Source organism: Diadema setosum, chromosome 6, assembly GCF_964275005.1.
Source record: "Diadema setosum chromosome 6, eeDiaSeto1, whole genome shotgun sequence".
NCBI lineage: Eukaryota > Metazoa > Echinodermata > Echinoidea > Diadematoida > Diadematidae > Diadema > Diadema setosum.
Genome location: NC_092690.1, coordinates 3,290,669 through 3,312,046, shown reverse-complemented (window position 1 = coordinate 3,312,046; position 21,378 = coordinate 3,290,669). Strand labels below are relative to the sequence as shown.

General features: G+C 37.2%; 1 protein-coding gene across 1 annotated transcript in view; it reads right to left on the bottom strand.

Moving 5' to 3' along the window:
• Positions 1 to 789: 789 nt before the first annotated feature.
• The window catches only part of LOC140230146 (uncharacterized), a 32,168-nt gene continuing 11,579 nt past the window's right edge, over positions 790 to 21,378 (bottom strand). The window contains exons 4-10 of the mRNA XM_072310337.1: positions 19,684 to 19,992; positions 17,128 to 17,400; positions 8,446 to 8,554; positions 7,384 to 7,435; positions 5,320 to 5,396; positions 3,669 to 3,744; positions 790 to 944 (exon numbers count right to left, since the gene is read on the bottom strand). Of these exons, the coding sequence (XP_072166438.1) occupies positions 825 to 944; positions 3,669 to 3,744; positions 5,320 to 5,396; positions 7,384 to 7,435; positions 8,446 to 8,554; positions 17,128 to 17,400; positions 19,684 to 19,992 (1,016 nt within the window). The 3' untranslated portion in view covers positions 790 to 824. The remainder of the gene's footprint in view (positions 945 to 3,668; positions 3,745 to 5,319; positions 5,397 to 7,383; positions 7,436 to 8,445; positions 8,555 to 17,127; positions 17,401 to 19,683; positions 19,993 to 21,378) is intronic.

Here is a 21,378-nt window from a genome sequence, read left to right as displayed (position 1 = left end):
GGAGACTTTGTTATAAAAGGGAGTTCACTGTATTAGGCCTACACACCAACCAGCACGCGCTAATACAATGTACTATACAATCGTATTCCATAATTCCTGTCATCCCGTTGATATATTTAGGAAGAATAGTACGGCACTCCTTTTTCGTCCATTCCTTCCTACTCGTCCTTTCTCTAACCTGCTCTTTCCCATTGTCATTGTCATTTCCCATTGTCATGTTTTTGTTTAGCGTGAGCTTCTTGTGCCTGTGTGTGTTACCGTTCCTTTTATTTTTTTCTATATCATTCATATAGTTTATATCATATAGTTCATATCTTATATCAAGTTCCATTGAGTGACCCACATTTCTTTTTAACACTAACACAATTATTTTGAACAATTAGTTTCATATGTACAATTGTATATGTATTGTAATACACTGTACGTTTGTTTGTTTGTTGTTTTTTTAACTTGTATCGGCAACAAAATTGTGCTATTGGAAATACCATTTCACTTGAAATTTATGAATATTAACAAATAAAAGCAAACAACAATTCTCCTCCATCTGATGATCAACTTGATAGATGCATTCAAATGAAGTCATTATTTTTTACCACGCTTTATTTTTACTTACTAAAATCTGCATAGAAATTACACCAAGACAGCTTATTTTTAATGTTTTGTATTAGCACAGAAGATTAAGCATTACAATTGTAGATCATGGGTATAGGGCCTTGTCATGATGTACACGGATACCCTCCCCCCCCCCCCCCCCTCTGTTTTTTTTTTTTTCCTTTCCCCGTCTCCAACTTTTGTGCGAGGACTTCCTTAACGACTGATGAGTTTCAATCAAGAACTATTGGCGAATAGACCACGACATCGCTTTGTTTCTGGGGTATGCGCTGGTCCGTTTGCCCCGCCTTGTCGCTCATATCCAGCTCGGCGTACTGGAGCAGGGGTTCGTTCTGCCGGAGGAAACAGACAAACAAAATAAACAAACAAAATAAACAAAAAAATAGGAGATGTAAGTGCTGGATGATGAGAGAGTTCGAAGGAGAGGACAAGAGAGGAAAAATTATCAGTCAAGATACAATAAAGAATATCTCGTAGACAACGAACACATTATAAATACATGTAGTTTGTATAATTATATGAAATGATTATTACAGTATAATAAGTGTAGTAAGTTCTCTGTTTTCATTAGCATGACACAATACAAACGGTCTTGTGTGATTTATGGCTTTCTAATCAACCACGGTGGGATTCAGTGCATTGTGCTATAGCATCTCTCAATGCAACGTGAATATAGTGCACTCCCGTTATAACAAACACGGTTATAACGAAATTCCGAGTTACAACGAAGTAAAAATTTAGGCCGCTACACTATACGAGCCCTGTGTATTTCTATTGCTTACGACATAACGAAAGAAAACTGCAGGTCCCAATGACTTCGTTATAACGGGTGAGTCCAGACCTCCGTATGTCTCATGCTAAAAGCAGACAATGGGCACAGCTCTGCACATGAAGACTTGTATGTGTGTTTGTAATACGATTATTTGGCAGGGTTGAAAAGCACGCAATTGGAAAACTGGCCAGCCCACACAAATAGAAAGTTCAGCTATACGACAAAGTCACATTCATACTACAATGTATCTTAGTACTGGTTCCTTGTGGTAAAAATGAGGTAACCTGAAATGCGGCGGGAAATTTGTGTCCTGATTTTATCAAAGCCCATTTCCCCTTTACGGGAAATGAGGAACGCATCTACATCAATTTCTCGGTGGATCACATTCATAATAATACATTGGCAGACCAATACCTGTATCGGCTCATTTCTCTGGGTCATACATGGGAACATGAGGCTTCTAACACTTTAATGACCAAGGTGGTATGCGTGTTGTGACAATTGCTCGTGGTATATTAGCACCATTCAGCGGAGTCCCAACGTCTCTATACGCAATACACACGTTTTATGGACCGCATTTAATTCCTCTTCTAGTTTATCTCGATCTAGAAAACAATGTGATTTTCTTCAACAACTGTTAAATGATTGATCTCTTTTGTCTTGTATGACTTTTAGTCTTCTCTTTAATCAGAGTCCAACATGAGGGAAGGTTCACTCTCAACTTAGCCCATAATAGAGATGGGAATACAGGTGACTCCGTTATAATGAAGTCCTCAGGACGAGCAGTTTTCTCTCGTTATAATCAAATTTCGTCATACTCAAAATAAAGTATATAAAGTTATCTAGATGATAAGTGTGGGTTCATAATTTCACCTCATTTATCAGAAATTTTGTTATTACCGTCTTCGTTAAAGCGGGAGGGCACTGTTTGTGCGTGGTTTTTGTTGTTCTTGTTTTTCTGTGTATTTTTGATTGATTGATTGATTGATTGATTTTATTTCTGCCTTTTTCCAAATCACACATAACAAAAGAATACACATATTTAGAAATTAACGTTACACGACATTTAAGCAAGCATATACTGTCTTGCAAATTAATTCAAGGTACATATAAACACACACTGTGAACATGACAGTATTCGATGTATAAGACGTGTAGCATAATAATCATTCACAAAAAAAAAAAAAAAAAAAGTTCGGAGGCGAATCGTTGAATCAACACTTGTAGAGTATGTAAATGATAATTGATTATTCATTCGGAGTATATCACGTCGTTTCATTAAACGAATTTTAGAAAAAAAAATATAACAGGGGATATGAATAAATTGATTTTCAAAATTCAATATTTTTTTTGGTTATTATAATAAGAGAAAAGCAGGAGACCGCGATTATAAGCAGCAGCTTGACATGGATCGAGGCCTCGGGGTAAAATTCGAGACTTAAAATTGATTTACATTTCTGTATAACGGACGTGTCTACAAAAATAGAATCAGTAGTCAAATCCAAAATATTGTAATAATTTATGACATCAAAAGTAAAGGGGGAATTCAAAGGAGTTTTCATTTATTTGTTTTCATTTATTTTCGTTTTTTAAAGCTTGCAGATATCAAGATGGGATAGGAGAATGTAAAATTAAACCTCCCAGTGCTTTGGTCGCCGATAGGTACACAAGTCTGCATGTTTATTGTCATTGAATGTAAAATTATCTAATACCCCTAGCTCATCCCTTTTATATCACCTTGGTCTTCCTATGAGACTGAGGTACATTGCTACACAAGTGGGCTTTTTTAAATAAGCCAGTTCACAGTTAGCACTAGTCTGCAATGACCTCTCCAGCCACAGACTTTGCAATACATGGAACAGTCTTCAAAAAGAACAGTTGGAAGCAGCCATGCAGGAAGTAGTAATTTACATGTCAATGCTGCATAAATAGCTTCTGTTAATGCTGCTCAAAAGAATGCACATTCACCTGTTAATACCAATCTGCACCTGGTTCATTTACATAACACAGTTGTCATGAAACCCTGTCTAGGTTTTGAATATCTCAGTTGGAAGTCCATTTCAAGAGAAGGTCTGCAATGGCCTTTATCTGCACATGCTCAGATTGGAACCGTGAACTAGCTTATTTTGCCAATTTTAATCAACAAAGTGTAGTCTAGATGGATTACTGAATGCTGCAGAAAAGAAAAGAAAAAATGGAAAGTTATAAGCTAAGCGTCTGGGCACGTCACGTTCAGAGTCGAGAGGTACCCAGTGGTCAGGCACCGACATAAACCTGTAATTACCTGACCCCCACCGCCGTCATCATCATGGTCGCGTTCTCCTGAACCCTGCCTGGGCCCCTTCTCCACCACAGCGTACCTATGGTAGACGGCAGACAAACAGACAGACAGACCGACCGACAGATAGACAGAAGGAAAGACGTACAGAAAAATGGACAAATAGACAGAGAGGACAGACGGTCAGAAAGATTGACAGACAACCAGACAGAAGGACGTATAAACAGATTGGTTTATAACAAATTTGCAAACAGACAGAAAGACAGAGAACTCAAACAGACGGATGGACGGACAGAAAAACAGGCAAACAGCAGGCCAGACAGATAAGGAGGAAAGACGAAACACACAAGCACACATAACGTCAGTGCAGGGATACATTGAGTAATCTCCAAGGAATGGAGAAAAATTGTAATTTCAGCATGAAATAGTAGAATTTAGTATTTCAAAGTGACCTTTGACTCTTGTCATTAATTTTGACCCCAGGGCCCCGGAATTTTCAACAGAATTATTGTCAGATGAATGTATGTATACACTAAGTTTCAAGAAGAGACCTTCAGGCATTGCCTGCCAATGGGTGAAGTAGTGAAATTTTGAGAATTTGACCTTGACCTTTGACCTTATTGACAAAAATGACCCAAAAGAATCACTGACAAGCAGTAAATGCTTAGGCCAATATAATAAGTTATAATAATTTATATAATAATAATAAGTTATATAATAATAAGAAGATACCTTTAGCCATGCATTTCCGAGATATGGGAAAAAAAGTGAATTGAAGTATCTAAATTTGACCTTTGACCTTAGACCCAACGGCTCAAATCTTTCCCTAGAAAATCTTATGGGTAATACATGTATACACTAAGTCTCAGGAACTTCAACTTAAATTCGAACTTGAACTTGAACTTGAACTTGAACATTTATTTACCTTCAGGCATTGCATGGATATGGGCGAAATAGTGTTACTTTGCGAGTTAGACCTTAAACTTTGACCTTTGACCTTGAGCATAACATGGACCCGATAGTTGACAGGCATAACTTCGTCCACTCATACACACATATCCCAAGTTTCATTCAGATAAGTTCAAACAGTTTTTAAGGTACGCTGTCCACAAAATTGATTACGGAAGAACGGGCGGACGGGTGGACGGACAACTCCAAAACATAATACCTCCAAAACAAAAAGCACACACACGACAGGCTTACTCACTTAAATAAACAAAAAAAAAAAACAAAAAAAAAAACTGGGAAATCTCTGAAAACTGGCAACTATGCATGTCAAGTTAATGTCATCATTATCATTATTCTCATCATTACTATTACATCTTTCTTTGAAGGGGTTCACCTGATCGATAATCTCTATCAGAATCGAAAATCCTTCATTCACAAATATTATTTACAAAAATTTGATTCAGAGATAAACATCAAACACTGAATTCAAGGAAATTTGTTAATTATTATCACTTTATCATTATCGTCTGGATTAATTTCCTCTTCTTATATCAATCTAGAACCTTTTAGTGTGCGATGCTCGCCCAATGCTTGCAGTTGCCGTTTTGAAGATGTTTTACAGATTGATCAGGAGGCTTCTAAGAAGGTCTTAGCGGATGATGAGAGGTATTAACACTGGGTTCTGGGAGAAGCGTGAGGAGGAACTTACTCGTAGCCATCAGTGCGGTCATCTCTGGTGTACGTGACTGGACCAGGGGATGACCGGGGGGCGGGCCTGGGCCGTTCCTTTTGGAAGAAAGAGCTCACTGGGGTCAATGAAAGAGGTCCCGAAACAGATAAATTCTCCCGCGTGTACACGATAAAGTACCAGTGACTTTATTCGTCCAAATATAGCACTGATGTAATTTGCACGAACAAACCTTCCTTGTCCACAACCCGCTCACTAGCATTACTTTGACGGGAAATTTACTTTCCGGAAACCATAGGGATGAAAATGACATACTTTCCTTAAAAATCTGCGTAATTTACAAATCCTAGAATACAGTCTTCATCCTGTCGACATGGCAAAGAGAGAGTCATTCTAAAATATACTATCGTAATTACCGCCAAGTATGCCCTATACCCTACATTATCAGCACACAGATCACACACAACTTTTTACTTCTATATTTCATATCCATTTTTTATATAAAGCCATATTGTTATCATATTTTAAAGAAGGATTATGCACACTACTTTTCCCAACAAGACACAGTTCCTATAGAATGTAGGAGAAATCATACCACAACATAATGTTCTGGTATAAAGATCAAAGGAAATTAGCATTTGTTGTATGGAAAATAGTGAAAATGAAAATGCTGGCATGTGATTTCGTGAAATCTGTAATAATTAGTACGTATATAACTGTGCATAAATACATGAAAATATAAGATAAAAAAGTGCCACGAGTGCTTAAGGAATGAGCAATGCATAAAAATACAATTATGTTAATGATTATGTGATAGGATCAGAATACTATAATGAAATCGTGCTAATCAGTTGCTCGAGGTGATGTATAGAAGGCTCCGAAACGAATCTGAATGCTAAGAAAAAAGGCATTGCGCAATCCCATCTCCCGTCTCTCGCAAAATTGAATGAAAGCTGGAGTACTTTTTACGAATTTGATAATGCAAATTTGATTCGGTTGATGGAAAATGCAATTAAACGTCAAAACGGTCGCGTATGTCATGATCAAAACCCTCGAAATTTAATAATCGAAATATTAATTTCACTTGCGAACTGAAGAAATAGACCGTAAAAATAGACTGCTATATTACATCCATAATGTACGGTCTTTCTATTATTTTTTTTTTTTCATGATATGGGTGATTCTGTTGTTTTCATTTTGTTGTTTGTGTTTGTTTTGTTTTTGTTTTTTGGTTTTTCTGCAATTCTCTTCAATCAACCAAGTACAGTCTTTGAAGAGTTATATCATCCACGTATGCAGCAGACGTCTGCGACATGGTTAAAGCGGACTTGGCAGGTGCGTAAAACTGGCTTATATACATTAAACATAATAATAGTTCACAATGGGCAGGGAGACTTACTGGAAGAGGAAAGATTGTTCGGCGCTAGATTTCTTTTTTCCCCTCGGGATTTCACGTCTTATTCTCTTACTGGTACTCTACTTTGTTTGTGATTGGCATGCATGCTGAAATGTTGTTTGTTTGTTTGTTTATGGCAATGAGGCACAGATATCTGGAAACTTGTTGTAAATGAACAGAGATTAATTTACCCCTTAAACAGCGCTAATCCCTTACTGTATTATCATGGCGTCCTGTTTGACCGTGGGGTATTGCTACACCTCAGAGGGATTACTATCTACAACTAATTCAATTTTCGATTCGTTGCCTTATCTCGACGAAATATCTTTGGAAATTGAGATAAGCGCCTAACTTGATAGGCATATTAAGGTTTAAGTATGCCGTCGAAATATCAGTCTACGTGTCTACGTTGGAGTCATGGAAAGTGCAACTGCACGCGCCATATTCTTCGAATAGTCTGGGCGACGATAAGTCAAATTTTGGGTCATGTTTTGTTTAGCCATGATACTTTTTCCTTTTGGGATTTTTTTTTTAGGGAAGAACGAGCCTGATCAAATATTTTCATTGCCACTACTTAGAAGCATTATCAGTTTCGCGATGCAAACAAAAATTCGCAGAAAAAAAAAGAAAGAAATGCATTATATAATTTCAAATATCAAACAATAAAAAAAGATGACGATTTTCCTTACCTCTGGCTTCGTTTTACCGGCGACTTTTTCTGAAGAGTCTCCTCTACTGTAGCTGGGAGTAGTTAAAACAAGGCAACACAAACACAAAGGAAATCAAATGAAGATAAGGCGATATGGAAAAACACCAAAAGAAACCAAGATGCAAACGTTGTTACGTAACATTCTCAGAATTTGAGGGGTAATAATGTATGCCAGACATCATTAAAGGGGCATTCCGGACGATTTTCATAATTTCACATCATGTAGTACGTAAATCAACAGCTTCATGTATAGATTTGTAGAATTTATTGTGGTTCTTGAGCAGAGAAACAGTACTTTCAAAAACCTTAAACAAATAACACTGAACAAAGATGATGACATAGGAGCCTCACATATCTCAGAAATGTAGCAGTGTCATTCCATTACAATACCGCATGCTTGCAAGCTCACCTGTGTGTAATCTATGCATGCCTTCTTCTTTTGTGCTGCTTCCTTGAGCCACATCTCATGCATTCTTATGGTGAGGCTGCCATGTCATCATCCTTGTTCATTGCAATTTGTTATAAACTTCGAAAACATTCTTATTTTTCATCCCAATCATTACAAATCCTGAAACTCTGTACCCAGTATAACTAATTTATATATGTTCAAATGTAAAAATTTGAAAATCATCCGGAGGTCTCCTTTAATGTGACAGTGCATCACAAAACCAACAAAAAGTCGCACCCCTAATTGATTTCACGCAAGGACTCAAAAAAGGTGAAGAGGTCAACCAAGTCAATTTAATTGAGTTTGGTTTTTAAATTCCTACCCAATAATAATTATGATTATTTCATTTTTAGGGGTAGTCACCCGTCCGGAAAATGACACTTTTAACCATAGTTCAAAGCCCTTTGATCTGAAGTTTATGATTTTATCCACAATCTGAGCAGTGTGTCTACCGATGATTCATGTAGCACGCCAGAGCAGACTTATTACGCAGTCTAGGTTTTGGGTTTTTTTTTTTTTTTTTCGTATACGCAAATATAACTCATCGTCTTGAACTGTCCAAGGGATTTCGTAGAATTGTGTTTGTGGCCATACCGTTTGCTGTACCACACGCTGATGAAGACAAGGATGACGATGATGATGATGATGACGATGATGAGGCCAACGAGGAGTCCGGTGGTGACCGAAGCATCGTCAGGACCTGCTGTAGATAGGATAGAAGGGGGAGGGGGAACAAGAAATATTCGATAATGTTAAGTCTGAAATCTACACAACTCATCGTAACGAGCGGCAACTGTCACAACCTTTTGGAAATCTTGAAAATGCTAGAAATGTCGCTGTTATGGCGACTGGTATGCCTCCGCATTATATGACAGGGTTCCTCCCATTTGTCTCTAGTACAACTTGACAATTTGAGCGTACATCAGTGATTTGAAATAATGATAATAATAATAATAATAACAACAATAATAATAATAATAATAACAATAATACTAATAATAATAATACAAAATAGGAATAGAATGAAATGACATATTTGAAAGATTGGCACAAATGCAAATATGTTGAGTCGTTGAACCAGGTTTCATTTGGGTGGCTAAATTGTTCAGAGAGCAAAATTTGGGAATTTTGAGCATTTACACTTAACCTTTGACCTTTGTCCTCAACCGCGTGGCTTACACCTCTCTTCACGTAACCATCTTTGGTAGCATCAACTTTGACACCACTGCGATAGAAATATTGTGAAGTAATGCATTGTGTATGCCTAGTTGGATTAAGTGTATTCATTTAATAATCTCCAAGGTATGATAAATATAGAAATTCATCATTGGATTGTAGAATCGTAGCATTAACCTTTTCCCTTGACCTTTAACCCAATGACCTCCAAATGCCCAAGAGAGTCATTGTCAGGCAGTACATACATATGATAAGTTCTCAATTCAATGAGATACCTTTAGCCATTTCCGAGATATGGACAAAAAGTAATATAATATATCCTTGACCTTTGACCTTTGACCTTTTTGGCGGAGGCATAAAAAACATGAATGCCCAAAATTGGATGAAAATGATACAATGCTAAACAACCGACCGATGAAATCTGATTGAAATAATCATCAGGATTACTACAAAAGCCCTGATAACAGTATCATCTGCGTGAACTCAGTGCAGTGAAATCATATTCTACGATCAAGTAGATAAGTCTAAAGGTCCAAATGTGACCCTGCACCACAAAACCAACAAAAAGTCGCCATACCTGGGGCCCATTTCATAAAAAGTTGATATGATAGCAACTCTTGATGAAATGTCAGTTATCATGGTAACTACAAGAATCAAGCTTCCTGATTGGCTGTTGTTATTGGAAGTTGCCATTCCAGCAAGAGTTGTTCTCCTAACATCTTTTCTAAAAATGGGACCCTGGACTTTCAGGTTAAGGGCAGATTCTGTAAGAGCAGACTCTAAGCTCTAAAGTGATGTATAACTCAATTCAAATGGACTCTTCTAACCTACCTAAATATTGGAAAGAAAGCACACCCCGAGGAAAAGTATGAACTGAGAAAAGAGGTTCTGAAGTACAGGGTATATATTCAAGCGCTTACTAAGCCGTGCTACCTGTGCGATGAATGGGACTAAAACAGGATGCAAAGCACTGTGGTAACAACAATCAAGGAATTATCAGATTAAGCTGAAATTGAGCATGCTCTATTAACACATTCTGTTCATGATTAATGTCAACTTTCAAAGCAGTAACATCTTTTCAAAAGTTATTAGAGTTGAAAGTGAAGAGTGCGCAAAGGATTTTTAAGAAATGAAAAGTGTCTTCTATGACCAGGACATACTCTACCTAAACAGGTTGTAGAAAAACTGCAGAAAACAATCTTTTCCATATATTTTATGATACCAAAGTCAAGAATAATGTACAAGAATATCTTTTTCATAGAATATGGAAAACTAAAAATTGACTTGGTTGACCCGTTTCACCTGTTTTGAGTCCTCACGTAAAATCAAGGCGCTCGACTTGTTGGAATTGTGATGTATGGTCACAAATTGTTGTGTTTTGGTGCTTTATCTTTTAGTCATAACAATATTTAGTATTCTTTGCTAGGGTAGTAGGTCGAGATTAAAGAAAGAAAAAAAAAACGCATCATTGAACCCCTCGTGTTGAGAGACTCTATACAAAAGGTGAGGGTATAAGCACTCTTAAAACATCCGAGTCAGAACTGACCTGGAACTGGATCCATTGGGGTCACACACCGTTCCGTTCCATATCTGACCCCATTCCTTGTCATTTCTGACCCGGAACGGTGTGTGACCTCAACGGACCCAGTTCCGGGTCAGTTCTGACTCGGATGTTTTAGGAGTGGGTCGGGGGCGTCGGACCCAATCATTTAAATCCTCTTGAAGCGTTACACTGAACCAATACTAGTACTTAGATTTCAGCCTATATACAGGGCTCCACACTAACTTTTATTTTTGGTGGCCCGATCGGGCCACCAGAATCATTGATTTTTATTTTTTGGTGGCCCGAAAGTAAAATCTGGTGGCCCGAAAAAAAAATCAAGAAAAACATAAGAAAGACTAAATCTGTCCTACTAAACATAGAAAAATAAATATTAAGTATTACTGAAGTGATACAGTGATTATACTAAAATAAAGGAATAGAAAATCCAATCATCTTACCGTTATTCTGAGTTCTAAGATTCAGCAAATATAGGCTTATAGATTATTATAAAAGTTGATGCCTATTTAGGTGGTCAAAACCTACATTTGAAATGATAAAGTGGGAGCATTTGCAAACATTTATTTTGTAAACATCCGACATTGCTTTGTTTTGACATTGTAAAGAGCCGAAAGTTACTGTTATTTATTTCTGATTGTAAAAGCAATCATCCAACATTTACTAGTATTTTAACACCTTAAGGAGCCGAATGTTACCGTTAATCATTTTCAAATGTCAAAGTTAACAACTGACATTCATTTTAGCATCTTACGGAGCTGAATGTTATCCTTATTCATTTCCGAATGTGAAAGCAAACATCCGCTATTTATTTTAGCATCTAACTGAGCCGATTGATACCGTTAATCATTTCCAAATGTAAAAGCAACAATCTGTTATTTATTTTAGCATCGTACGGAGCAGAGTATCACTGTTATTCATTACCAAATTTAAAAGGAAACATCCAACATTTATTTTATTATCGTACGGAGCCGAATGTCATTGCTGTCCACTTCCGAAAGTCAAATGAATCATCTGACAAATATTCTAGCATCGTACGGAGCCGAATATTACTGTTTTTCATTTTTGAACGTCAAGGCAGACATCAGACATTCACTTCACCATCAGACGCAGCTGAATGTTACTGTTATTCATTTCGAAATGTAATAGCAAATATCCGACATTTATATTAGCATCGTATGGAGCAGAATATTACTGCTATTCACTTCCTAACGTATAAAAGAGCAATCATCTGCAAGGGCGCCGGAAGCGGGGGGGGGGGGGGGTGGGGCAGGGGTGGCACTTGCCCCCCCCCCCCCCAAACAAAATGTTGGGGGGCAAAACGAGTTTTTGCTCCCCCCCCCCAAGTGCCCCCTGTAGCAAATAATTAATCACTGATTTAAAACCAAAATGAACAATAGAGGCATATTTCTTGTCTAAATGTTGTAATTTCATAACTGAAAATGCAAAAATATTCGCCCCGTTAGGGGCGAAAATTATAATACACTTACAACATACATTATTGTATCTATACACTAATAGTAACTTATGAATAAATTTAGTGTATAGATGGTAGCCTCGTGTCCTCGAGTGTGCCCGCTGAAACATACCTTTTAGTAAACCTTACTTACATTTTTCATTTTCTTCTCTGCTTTCTAGCAGTATAAAAATATTTTTTATTGTTCGAACGATGCGATCACGTTTAAGCTTTTAATGAGTACATTTCAGATAAATTGCAAAGTGAAAGTGGCTCGCTCGTTCTGCCCGTACTTATAGTAAAATGAAGTAAGTTTTCATAAGCTATTATCATAGTCCTTCGCAGTGATCTCTTTTACTATGTTTAATTCCTCAGAAACTTAATTCAAAATGCTCTATAAAAGCAACTTTTATACTCTGTTTTTACAAAAAGTCCCTACCGTCAGAGGGGGTATCCCCCTCCCACACCCTCCCCGGCTCGGTCGCTTCGCTCCCTCGACGAGGATCTCACACCATCACATTATCATGTACTCCCGTATGTAATAATCATAGCCCTTCGCACTGACTATTTTTCACCATGTTTAATTCCTTAGAAATTTGCATTTAAATTCTCTATAAACGCGACTTTTGTACCCTGTTTTACAAAAGCTCCCTACAGTGTGGGGGGGGGGGGGGAGGGGTATCCCCCATTCCACGACCCCCCCCCCCCCCCCGCGCTCGCTTCGCTCCCGCGCATCTCATATCGTCATATATCGTCATATCGTCATAATGTGCCCCCGTTGAGATTTTGCCCCCCCCCCAAAAAAAAAAAATGTCATCTGACATTTGTTTTAGCATCTTACGGAGCCGAATGTTATTGCTATTTACTTTCGAACATAAAAGCAAACATCAGACATTTATTTTATCATCGTACGGAGTTGAATATTATTATTATTCATTTCCGAACGTCAAAAGGGATCATTCGACATTTATTTCAGCATCTTCCATCTCGACACCGTTAGTGTCCAGCCCTGCTATATACCTACATATATATATATATATATATATATATATATATATATATATATATATATATATATATATATAACATATATATATATATATATATATGTATATATATAACATATATATAGAGCATACCTATTTACGAACACAGTTGCCACAGGGGGTCTGGAAACCAGACTAGGTGTAACGAAACCTTTTACTCCTCCAGCCAAAGAAAAAAAAAAAGAAAAAAAGTATGTGAATGAATGTGTGATCCACACCTAAAAACTGGCTGACTAGAGAGCGAAAAATTGAATTAGTATCCCAGACGGCAGAATATGAATGTGGAAGTTTAACAGCATGTAGGAGGAAATCGACATATCGAGTACTAGTATCCTGAGCTCGAGGGCAGCACGCTCTTTCCTATATCAAAGTGCAAATGTAACTTATGGTTCTTGGCTATAACTAAAATCATTGTATATAGTCAGGAAGATTTTGGGGGTGAGGGGTATGGGGGGGGGGTCGTGTGATTTTTTTTTAATCCACAAAAAAAAAATCATCTAATTTTTCATCGCGCTGAAAGAGATTCATCCATGAAAACCGTGTCTGTGGGGGGGGGGGTGTGTTCAAAGGTCACGTGAGCCTATAGCTTTAAATGCAATGAGCTTGTCAAAGGAATGAAAGAAAATCAACATCTCTCAAGTAGACTTATATCCATTCTGACTTGTAGTGATCGTTGTGTAGTGAGTGAACACACATTGAACCTCTATTGCGTGTTGCACGCACCCATCGTCCAAGCCTACCTGAACATGAAGGCAACCCATATGCCTCCCAGGTCGAAAAACCCATAGACTCCCACATAATCCAATAAGAAGCTCTTATTAGTTTCTACCGATTTCTATTGGTTTGTAGGTTCTTATTGGTTTCCTATTGAAACCAATAGAAGCTCCAGCCAGAAGTATAGCAGTTTAATTCGGAGTCCTAACTACAAACACCATCAGAAATCCAATAGCAACACATAGACTTCATTCAAATCAGCGGGGATGTCCATCAATATGTCTTATCGATACTGTGGGTTTGTTGGTTTCTGTGGTTTCAGAGAAACCATCCAATGTTGTAGCCAACGGGATGTTCTATTGATCTCATCGATTCAGAGGGTTTTCGTTTCTCTATTAGTTCCCTACTGGAACTAATAAAAGCTAATTAACCTAAGGTGCAGTCCCAAGGTTGAAAATATAATAACAGTCCTATATAGAAAGACCAGTGAGACATTCTTAATGGTTTCTATTGGTATATAGGTATCCTTTTGGAACCAATATTCTTCTATGAAATGTGTGTACATGTGGTAGGCCCCACAAGCACCAACAGAAACTCAATAGACCTTTTCAGCTCCTATTGGTACCAATTACAGAGTATCCTGATTGCCCTAACAGTTTCCGTTTTATATATATATATATATATATATATATATATATATATATATATATATATATATATATATATATTATATATATATAATATATATATATATATATATATATATATATATATATAATATTATATTATATTATATATATGCATATATATATATATATATATACGCATATTTTGTAGAGATTTTATTACATTTCTTGTTTTTACAACGGTATCAATTTTTAACTGTCCCATTATGTTCTTCTGGTGGCGGTATTGGTTTCTGCTGGAATTTTGTTTTTCATGAAAGCAACGTAAAGTCAATGCATATATAGGGGTTTATAAATGAAAACATGAAAAGGTATGACAGGGTCGGTTGTAGTCTTGTGCTATATAATTAAAACTACATTATTTTTGATTCCTCTGAAATAAACCTTTGGTGAACGAGGTGAACGATGACTGGAAAATAAAAATTGAAATTGAATTGAACCGACATTCTTCCCAAACGAAAATTCATCATCGTTAATCTGTATAATGCTGGGCTGTTCCACGTTAACGCATATTGATGCTGGATTCAGAAAGAAGTATATAACAGTATTCGTCAAAAAAAAAAAAAAAAAAACTCCTTCTATTGTGCACCAAAAAGAACATCACATCCATAGGAAGTTATTTTTGGGAAATGCATGTCAGTTTCCAAACTGTAACGAATCTATTCTGCACATGTTAGATTATTACAATCATTACACTCGATATCATTACTATATGTATTAATAGTAGGTATCGTCACTGTTGTTGTTATATTATCATCGTCATGATTTAACCATCTCTGTAAATGGTTACATAATAATATATATTACAGTTTATATAGTTGTACCAATTGTCCCACCCCCTTTGCTCGTATACCAAAGCACATGGTAAAAAAAAAAATGTCAAAGCATTTTTTAATCAAGGTTATGTTGGTTTTGTTGTACGTTGGAGAGGTTACACTCTTTCAGCTTCTTGGACTCAATTTCCGTGTAACTTGTGTGTACTTCCCCAGACTACCAGAAAGGGAAACAATACTTTGGCTATTCAGAGTACATCACCATGGTTACTAACCTTTCAACCTCCAAGTTCCACATTGCACCCCAGTGGCTGCTGCTGTGTGCTACAGCATACAAGATTATGCGGTCAGACCTCAGGGCCCTATAGTATCGGGACATTCCCTTTTATCAGGGCTTTGTTTTTTTTTTTTTCCTTTTTTTTTTACCGATACACGCCAGATTATTTCTCGTTCGCAACAGCCCGACGGAGGGCACAAAATAAATCGTCTGGTCTCGCGACGCGGAGAAAAAGATCTGTGAAATTAGTTTAGAGTACTTTATGCGACCGTCCCATAATGGTTACATGCCCTGACAGTTCGACCCCGCCCATTGCGAATGGTTAGTAGTCAAGCCCTACGTATAATAGGAACAAATTTACGATTTGTAATGCTAAATGAAGGCCTATGTTTTATAGTAAATGACAAGATTAAGATTACAAACTAATGGAAAATGTTTAAAAAGATGGTTCATACTAATTTTGGTTCACTCAAAGAACACATTATAGGTTATATACGATTATCATGAACAGCGAATCAAGCATGAAAGATTACAATATTCCCAAACCATAGTATGCAGGCAAATCAGTACAACCCGCACGCATACATATTCATCTAAGTCGGGGCCTACCGTGCATTTTTCGTTTATATGATGTTCATGCATGGTAGAATAGTGTGGATTGTTGAAGCATTTTACGAGACGTATTATGTGTGGAGCTCCTTTTCATGTTTAGTGTTTCGCGCACTGTGCTGCGGAATCTCTTTGGAAATCAACAATGAAGTGGATACTGTGGTTCAATCAAAGCAACAGAGGAGACTCGTTTGTTGCTAGTTTATATCAAATCCTGATTATCTATGCACAGGACAGGTATTGCATAATATGCTGATTATAATTGTGTTGGCATTATGGAGACAGTTTGAATCGATGAATCATTTTTCGTCCCAACCAGTATAAATCCCAGGGAAAAAAACTTTGTATAACACTGATATTGAAAAACATTTTTTTTTTCAAAATAAGATTGTTTATACACGTAGTTTCAGGTTTACTTGCATGAATACTAAATGAAATTTTTCATGAATATTATTTTCCACATGATCCACATAATATTTCTATAAATCAAGACATAATGGGATGCATATAAAATGTTTGAAATACTTTTCATATCAAATCGAATAAATAATGCAAACTACGGCTTATTTGCATAGACGAGCCTGGCATAGATACAGTGTTTCTCTGGATGAAAACTGTTCCATTCCCCAGTAATATCTCTGCCATTTGGAACATTTGTACTGTACCTAAAGATGCAGCGTTTACCCCCTACAAGGCTACAAAAAACGGTCGAATGTCAATGAAGCGAGAGCTCGCAAGGAACCGATCAGCAGTCGCTCAGTCTATCCATAAATTGTGCACAGTTGTGCACAGTGAATGGGCTAAAATAATGCCAGTTTGGCGCCCATTTCTATTCAAATAGTATAGTTGCGATCAACTTTGATTTTTATCAAGTGTATTATGAAATCACAATTGCCATTTGTATTAAAAAAAAAAATAGTGTGGGATCAAATGGTATCCAAAATTTTGTCCCCAAACCATAGAATATTTGATGAACTGTACCTGCAACAAATGTTCTCCTAGCTGTGGTGTTTCCAAGATAGTTTCCAGCAACACAGAGATACTCCGTGTCGAAATTGGGTGTTTTCCTGGTGAATTTTGAAGTTGATGCGACGGGAGAAGGGTTTTCATTGACGTTTTCATAAATGTAATATGTATCGACAAACGGGTTTGGCTGGTCGTCCTGCAGGATGGAGCATGTTACAGTGAGCGTTCTTGTAGAATTGTCCTCATTGAAGTCAACTTTGATGATTTCAGGGCTCTGTTGGGGTGGATCTGCAAATCAACGAGAATTTGCTCCACTATTAAAGAGTTTGACAGATTTCTAGTCGATCGTACAATTGAAGTTTGATAGTTAAAGACAACACTGTCCTTGCAACTGATTGACAAATTGCCCTACATCGACGTAAATAAGCACTGAATTGATCAGTGTTTTAGTAGTAGCCATGATAAAAAATCATGGGCGTACATACTCGAGCAGGATTCGAACCCACGACCTCCTGATCACCGATGATCAGGAGGTCGTGGGTTCGAATCCTGCTCGAGTATGTACGCCCATGATTTTTTATCATGGCTACTACTAAAACACTGATCAATTCAGTGCTTATTTACGTCGATGTAGGGCAATTTGTCAATCAGTTGCAATGAAAACATCTCGACGGAAGAACTTCATAAATTTGAATAACAAAGCAGTACCCGCTGCATGCTATAAGGATTAGAACCAACACTTGCTGTCGGGCGAAAGCTCGGTGGTCTTGTGGAGATGACGCCTGTTCGGTGATCAGGAGGTCGTGGGTTCGAATCCTGCTCGAGTATGTACGCCCATGATTTTTTATCATGGCTACTACTAAAACACTGATCAATTCAGTGCTTATTTACGTCGATGTAGGGCAATTTGTCAATCAGTTGCAATGAAAACATCTCGACGGAAGAACTTCATAAATTTGAATAACAAAGCAGTACCCGCTGCATGCTATAAGGATTAGAACCAACACTTGCTGTCGGGCGAAAGCTCGGTGGTCTAGTGGAGATGACGCCTGTTCGGTGATCAGGAGGTCGTGGGTTCGAATCCTGCTCGAGTATGTACGCCCATGATTTTTTATCATGGCTACTACTAAAACACTGATCAATTCAGTGCTTATTTACGTCGATGTAGGGCAATTTGTCAATCAGTTGCAATGAAAACATCTCGACGGAAGAACTTCATAAATTTGAATAACAAAGCAGTACCCGCTGCATGCTATAAGGATTAGAACCAACACTTGCTGTCGGGCGAAAGCTCGGTGGTCTAGTGGAGATGACGCCTGTTCGGTGATCAGGAGGTCGTGGGTTCGAATCCTGCTCGAGTATGTACGCCCATGATTTTTTATCATGGCTACTACTAAAACACTGATCAATTCAGTGCTTATTTACGTCGATGTAGGGCAATTTGTCAATCAGTTGCAATGAAAACATCTCGACGGAAGAACTTCATAAATTTGAATAACACTGTCCTTTCATTGGAGGGTTTGGGAAAGAAATATTGGCTTTCATTGTGCAAAACTTAACGAGAATGTACTCACCTCAATGTATACTGGAGAGATGTACATGTACTGAGCACCATTAAATCAACATTACATTTAAATCTATCTAAATTTAATGATCAGTCTAATTTCCACTACAACATGCTAAGATATGTGTCTGTTCAAGATGTTGTTAAACATGGTCGATCATTCAACATGCCAGACTCTCCTATCAGAATTAAGAAACAGCCAATTTGTTAAATCATGCCAATAGTTGTAAAGATCATGCTATCGTTTTCAAGACCAATAAACATAAATTGCCACAAGCAACCATATCCACAAAGTTTTATCAAAGACATTACTGTCTTTTTTGGGGAGGATGTGGCTCACAGATTATTTTACATTTTGGAGCATTTAACCATTTTGGTTGTGACCTAACAAGCTTCATTTTTTTTTTCCCATTATAATCTATGTTTATCGGTCAATAACCTTTGGAATTCCTTCGGTCATTCAGTGAAACAAGCTGAAAACATGCATGTTTCTTGATAAGTATTAATAATCGACTTCATGGTAAATGAAGTAAATTTCAACTATACTGTTTTCTGGAAGTATTTTCATGCCGTATTCTCGGATGGTTATTTTCCGTTTCATTCTCATTCTAATGGCATATAAATGCACTGGGTAAACATTTTGTACAGAAACCTCTGTACGAATATAAACAAAATACAAGAAATATTTGTAGTGACCCAAAGGGTCATGTTGCTCAGATATCTCACCTATCAAACATTAAGCAAAACCTTCAACTTTGAATTACCTTTCATTAACATGATATCTAATTAAAAAATATAGATTGCAAACTGCCATTCTTCCTGCGGGCTCTTATTATGATTACACTTTATCGACATAATGAAGGGAAAAGAATGGTATGGTAATTTCTCAAAGTGAACATTATGTGAGTAGTTGTAAGGAGCATAAACCATCAAACAAATCTTTTCATTACTCAAATTCATTTTTTTTCATCATCTTTTCATTTTTATTTATTTTTTTTTTTACTTACAATGGACGGTTAGACAAGAAATGTTCTGTTCTTGGTTAAGACTGGCCCTCGGATGTCCAGTGGTCACACATCGTAGAGACTGACAGAAACTGTCGTTTGTTGGAGTGAAGGCAAACGTACTCGTCGTGTCAATCACATCTGAATTACCAGCATTGGGAGTACTTGTTGGCGGGTCAACTGTCTGTTGAACATCATTCAGATACCATTCAAACACTTCTGCAGGTCGGCCTCCCTCGGCCCTACACACTGCCTCGTAGGTTTCTCCAGCGATCAGAGTAGAATTCAACATCAACGTCAAAGTTGGTTTCACTAGGAACAAATGTAGTTGTTGCTTCTTTTTACAACTTTTTTTTTCATTGAAAACCTTCATTTTACTGACTTTTATTACACTCACTGTCGAAATTGTAGGACTACATGTACTTGTGTGTACATGTTTGTACCAAAAACACTCACTCAACCTATTTTACCAAGTTCTTTGCTCTTTTCTTACGGGTCATGCGAAAAGACAGACGTTTTCTCTAATTTGAATACGAACACGAGTAAAAAGTGTTTAGAGGCTGAACTACCCTCCGCTCCTGTTGGAAGAGAGAACAGGTCTGGAGTAATAGCAGACTTGCTAAAGGTGATGAACAAAAGGATGATCGCTTATCTTACATAAAAAATCCATTGACAAATATCATACTTTGCGAATACATTTCCTAGGGCACTTCGATTTTCGTTTTCATTTAAAGAGGTACTCTGTATCTATACGCATAAATACTTCTTATGTACATGATTTATTCAATATCAGTGGCGTATCTAGGGAAAATGGCGCCCGGGGCAAGCGCGAAAATTGCGCCCCTAATTTCTGAAAAAGTGTTCAACCCCAACCCCATCCCGGTAGGGACTTTAAACAAAGTCCACATGATATGCTTTTTAAAGCGCTTAAAATGGGTCTTTTGAGATTGATTTAAATGTAATGAGTGTTGATAAATTTTGGCGAGCGAGCGCAGCGAGCGAGCCGAAAATTTTTGTATTTTATCTTACAAAACATGGAATTCTTGTCATTTTTTGCTTATCAAATCTTTCAATTCTAATAAAGATATAGTGACGGCCTTATACTTTGAGTAGATAACGATTTATACCAACAAACTGAGGACTTAGAAAAAATACTCTAAATTAGTACGCGCGAGTAAGCCGAAATTTGTCTATTTCCGCGTAATCATCACGTTTTGTTCTTATCTCTCTCTTTTTTCTTTTTTCTTTTTTTTTTTTGGGCGAGCGAGCGCAGCGAGCGAGCCGAAAATTTTTGTATTTCAGCTAACAAAACATGGAATTCTTGTCATTTTTTTTGCTTATTAAATCTTACAATTCTAATAAAGATAATATAGTGACGACGATAACGATTTATACCAACAAACTGAGGACTGAGCTGAAATTTGTATATTTCCGCGTTAATCATCCCGTTTTGTTCTTATCTCTTTCTTCTTTTTTTTTTTTTTGATAAATTGTGGCGAGCGAGCGCAGCGAGCGAGCCGAAAAATTTTGTATTTCAGCTTACAAAACATGGAATTCTTGTCATTTTTTGCTTATTAAATCTTACAATTCTAATCAAGATATGGTGACGACATTATAATATAGATAACGATTTATACCAACAAACTGAGGACTTGAAAAAAATACTCTAAATTAGTACGAGCGAGTGAGCCGAGATTT